The 4868-nt window shown below is 35.9% G+C and overlaps 1 protein-coding gene across 1 annotated transcript; it reads left to right on the forward strand.

Moving 5' to 3' along the window:
• Positions 1-258: 258 nt before the first annotated feature.
• LOC138361793 (uncharacterized) lies at positions 259-2145 on the forward strand. Its single transcript, XM_069320923.1, has 4 exons — positions 259-471; positions 707-798; positions 1641-1848; positions 1982-2145. Exons 1-4 carry the CDS (start codon positions 345-347, stop codon positions 2050-2052), a joined length of 498 nt encoding a protein of 165 aa, XP_069177024.1. The 5' UTR covers positions 259-344; the 3' UTR covers positions 2053-2145.
• Positions 2146-4868: the final 2723 nt, after the last annotated feature.

Raw genomic sequence — 4868 nt, forward strand, 5'->3', positions numbered from 1 at the left:
AAAAGGACATGCTTGGTATTGTCAGGTAAATAAAAATATAACATTACATTTATGTATACTAATGTATACATTTATGTATACTAATGTATACATTTATGTATACTAATGTATTATTATACTATTACATTGATGTATACTAATGTACATTTATGTATACTAATGTATACATTTATGTATACTAAAAATTAATTTAATGTATTTATTACATTAAATATAATAGTACAGTTTGTGTAAAAATTAAGATTTCTGATTGTTTAAGATTAATGATATACGTATCATTTAATATAGTAGGAGGCTTTTAATTTTTGTACAATAATTTGAATTTTTTTTTACTGTATACTTTTATGTTAAAGGTATTATATGGAGGGCGGTGGCAAGAAGGAAGTGGCATGACTTTAGGGGAAGAGGCAGAGCAAGTGTTTGCATACCTCTCACGATACAACTCTACAACTAAAAACATGCTGAAAGCTGGTATTTGTTTATATGGTTCATCTGATCAAGTTTTTTATTATTTTACCTGCCCTGTAATCAGTATAATGCGATTTGTATTCAGTATTCAATAAGTATCAACTCCCTCAAATAATCAATAAAAGAATGAAAACATATTGGTCAAACTTGAGTTGGTCGTGGTGAGTAAAGGTATGTTATGAAACTGTTATTAATCTATGCTCTTCAAGATGTTCATTGCTATAAATATTTTTCTCAGAAAGAACAGAAGAACTCACAGAGGGTGCAGTCTTTTGGAACCATCGAAAAATTGATGGACTGGCTCGTGCATTAGTTACTCGACTCAGAAAGGTACTAAAAATAATATATATTTATTTTATTTATTTGTATTTATTTTGAAACTTATTATAATGCATTTATATGTGAAAGGTATTATAATGCATTTATAGGTTAGTTATGTGTTCAGATCATGTACTACATATATTTTCCATTATAAATTAGCGACCATTTCCTTGAATTAACTGCTTGAACTTTTTCAATATATCAATAAGGTTAATTTGTATAAAGTATATAGTATTTAATTAACCTAAATGTATGATTCCGAGATATATCAAATGTGTTCACAGAGAAATCACAGTATCGTGATATATCACGGGAACTGTGATGAGGGTTTGAACCCCATGCACTGAGTGCTCTCAGATGCATGCTCTAGTTCACTACGCCACGACATGGTCAGATGAATTGCAACTTGGAGTACTACTGCACCCACAAGGATCCCAAGGCTTCCACTGAAGCCAAACCAGGTTTCACACAATTCCCCCATGAACTCGGTCTCTGTCATTCAGTAGTTCTGCCTTTGATGCCCCCATTTCAATGTCTTTCTCCATGTATTGATATATCACAATAATATGAATTCTATGTGTATTGAAAGGGCCATCAGAGGTAAAACTACTGGAGGACACAGACCAAGTACATGGGAAACTGCATGCACAACCGCCCATGGAATGGGTATGGGGGTGCATAATTAACAAAAATTGAATTGTGGGTTCATTAGTACCCTAGGTTGCAATTCTTTTGACCATGTTGTGGCGCATTCAACTACAGCAAGCATCTGGGAATGCCAAGCCCATAGGTTCGAACCACTCATCAGGTTAATGTGATTTGTTCATTAAATTTATTATATTTTCAAATAGGCCAGAGAGACGGAAATAACAGTTTCAAATGAGATCGACAAACTTGATGTTCAAAAGTCATTGATTCAAGAATGGCGATCTGACCTACAAATGATTTGTAAGGAGTTAGAGTTAAACACTGGAACAACCTCGAAGAACATAAAATATTCTATCGAGGCAGTTGCAGACTCTATCAGGCATCGCAAAAATCTGATTGCCACTGATGCAGGTAGGCTTACTATTTCTTTGTTAACTCTGAAGCAATTTCTATTTAGCTCTTGTCTATAATTTCTATGTAGGTAAATGATGAGGAAATTTTTTTAACAACTTTAAAACTTTCAGCCAAAAAACTTTATTTGCAGCATCCAGTAAAATGCGCTCTTCCTCCGGCACAGAAATGAGTGTGATAGGAAAAAGCTTCAAGGCTTCATAAAAATCTACAATAGTGAAAACTCTGAAATTCTCAGTGAAAAGGATGCAATAGAAGGTATCCTGCCATGGCACAATTTATTGCCTCATCATAGCCAAAATGGTATGTAACTACATCTCATTTTATCAGGGGTTACAATTCGGCCTTATCAAGATAACTAACATTTAGCATGCATAATGGATAAGCTTTACTTATTTTTGAAGTAAAATATCATCACTACTGTTTGTAAAATAGGTGCAGTATCATAATCCGTAGGTTTTTATCAGGTTGATACTGCACAATAAACTATGTATAGTATGTATAATGCAAGTACCTAAACTGTAATTACATTAAATTGAGTTGTAGTTTACTTGCAGTAAATATAATTTCCTCTTTTATTAGTGTCCCTTGCTCAAAAAAAGAAGGCAGTAGAAGATGTGGAGCTTCAGAAGAGATCCAGAGAAGAGCAACAACACACTGTTCAAGAAATGCTGCATTATCTCGCATATTACAAGAATAAGAGAGAGATTTTAACCGAACATACTGAAGAGTTGTTATGTGGAATTTTTCCTTCATATCTAAGCAAGGTAAGCTAACAGCCTAAATGTGTGTTGCAATTCAGTTCTTCATAAACATTTATCCAGCAGAATTTTATACTTGTCTTGCTATTTACAACTTTGACAGGTAGACAATTCCATGGTTTTCATATACTGTACTGGTGTGTTTTACATATATTTGAACTTTTACCGAAAACTTTATTTATTTATTCTAATTTCTTTAGTATTTTCAGGGAAATTTGTAAATGTCTTAAACCCCATTAAATAGTCTATATATTACAGGATCCTAACAAGTACACTATTGAAGAGAAGCACCTATCAACCAAAAATAAGAGTGGAATCTTGGCTCTTTTGAAGCAAGGGCAAAAGTGTGTTCTGACAAGCTGAGTGATGCAAAGCGTTTATTTGGATACCAGGAAGAGGATGTTGATGTTTCCGAGCCCTACCTGGAGCTTTGTGACAGTGAAGATGATGATGATGAAGATGAAGATTTACTACTAAACTGATGATACAAAAGTTAAGTATAATAAATTTTACCTGATTTCTCTTGCTAATTTCTCTTACTTAATTTCTCTAATTTCTAATTATCCTAGCCCTAAGATTACTACTGGCCTCCATTGCCTTGCCTGCACTTTGTTTCCCCCTTAACCATATCACTCATTCTTACAGGTGTGAGACAGAGAGGTACAAGATCATCCAAGAGGAACAACACCTGAAGCACCCAACATTTGGGTGTTTTAATTAATAAAAACGCCCTTCATGGCTTCACTCATCCTGGCTGGTTTAATTAAAAAAACCTAACCTAAACCTAATATATATACCTCTAGAGTCAAGGGAGTTAAGTTTTAGGCTGCACAATGAAACTGCTATTGACAATTTTATAACTGCTGCTGATAATGTCTGTCCTGTGACTTTTTTGTAAGCATAACCAAAAGGCTTAACAATCCCTTGCTTACAAAGGGAATACTTAAACCCATTAATAAAAAACATGACCTTGAGAAGAAGTATAGGTTAGGAATTGTCTCCAAAGAATTCTCATGCTCTTCAACAGGTCACTTGAACTCCAAACCTTTCCAGTTATCCTAAAAAAAGCGAGTTACCCCTGTACACAAATGTGGTGATCTCACAGATGTTAACAATACAGACCTATATCAATCCTGCCTAACTTGTCAACATTTTTTGAAAAACTAATCTACAAGCAGTTTTACTCTTATCTAGCCAAACACCATATACTTAGTACTAGGCTGTACAAGAATATAACAACTCTTGTATATATCTCAAAAAAAAAAAAAAAAAAAAAAAGCACAAGACGAAGCTTGAAAAAGTTTAGTGGTATGCAATAGGCTAGTCCCAGGACTAAGAGGCATGAGTTACGAGGACAGGCTGCGAGAAATGCAATTGATAGGGTACATAAAGATAAACTGTTTAACACGGGTGGTAGGCGAACAAGGGGACACAGGTGGAAACTTAGTACCCAAATGAACCACTAGGATGTTAGAAAGAACTTTTTCAGTGTCAGAGTAGTTAATAGATGGAATGCATTAGGCAGTGATGTGGTGGAGGCTGACTCCATACACAGTTTCAAATGCAGATATGATAGAGCCCAGTAGGCTCAGGAATCTGTACATCAGTTGATTGCCAGTTGAGAGGTGGGACCAAAGAGCCAGAGCTCAACCCCCCGCAACCACAACTAGGTGAGTATACACACAAACACACACACGTACACACACACACACACAGACACAAACATACACACACTAATGCCTCTATTCACCTTGCAGTAAATAGGAACCTGAAAGTCAGGAAGCTGCTAAAGGCTGCATCTTGGGGATGTGTGAGTGTGTTAGATAAAAATATATGTTGTTTAGATATGATGGAGGAAAAGAGGCCGAGAGTCGGTACATTAGACAACCGACGCTTAGAAAGGCGGGGTCCAAGAGCTAACAGCTAAATCTTGGAAATAATAAATTAAAATATTTAATACACCCACATACATGTTTCACATTATTTTGGCTGAGGGCACACTGAGGGCTGATGGCCCCGTCGACGGGGCAGGAAGTCGGTGGTTGATCAAAGGCCTCCCACATCCTCCACATACCTGAGGATTATTCCGGCTTAATTTTAAACGGAAGTAATGTCTTGGCATTTACGGCTTCAGCGGGTGGGTGGGTCCGTGGGTTTATTACACTGTGAGTGAAAACAATCGCCTATTCTCTATTTTATATTGCGGCTTGTAGAGCTAGAAGCTGTTGCCTCTTGTGTGCGTTGCACAAGGGGATTAAT

This window comes from Procambarus clarkii, unplaced genomic scaffold (genome assembly GCF_040958095.1).
Source record: "Procambarus clarkii isolate CNS0578487 unplaced genomic scaffold, FALCON_Pclarkii_2.0 HiC_scaffold_789, whole genome shotgun sequence".
Classification (NCBI taxonomy): domain Eukaryota; kingdom Metazoa; phylum Arthropoda; class Malacostraca; order Decapoda; family Cambaridae; genus Procambarus; species Procambarus clarkii.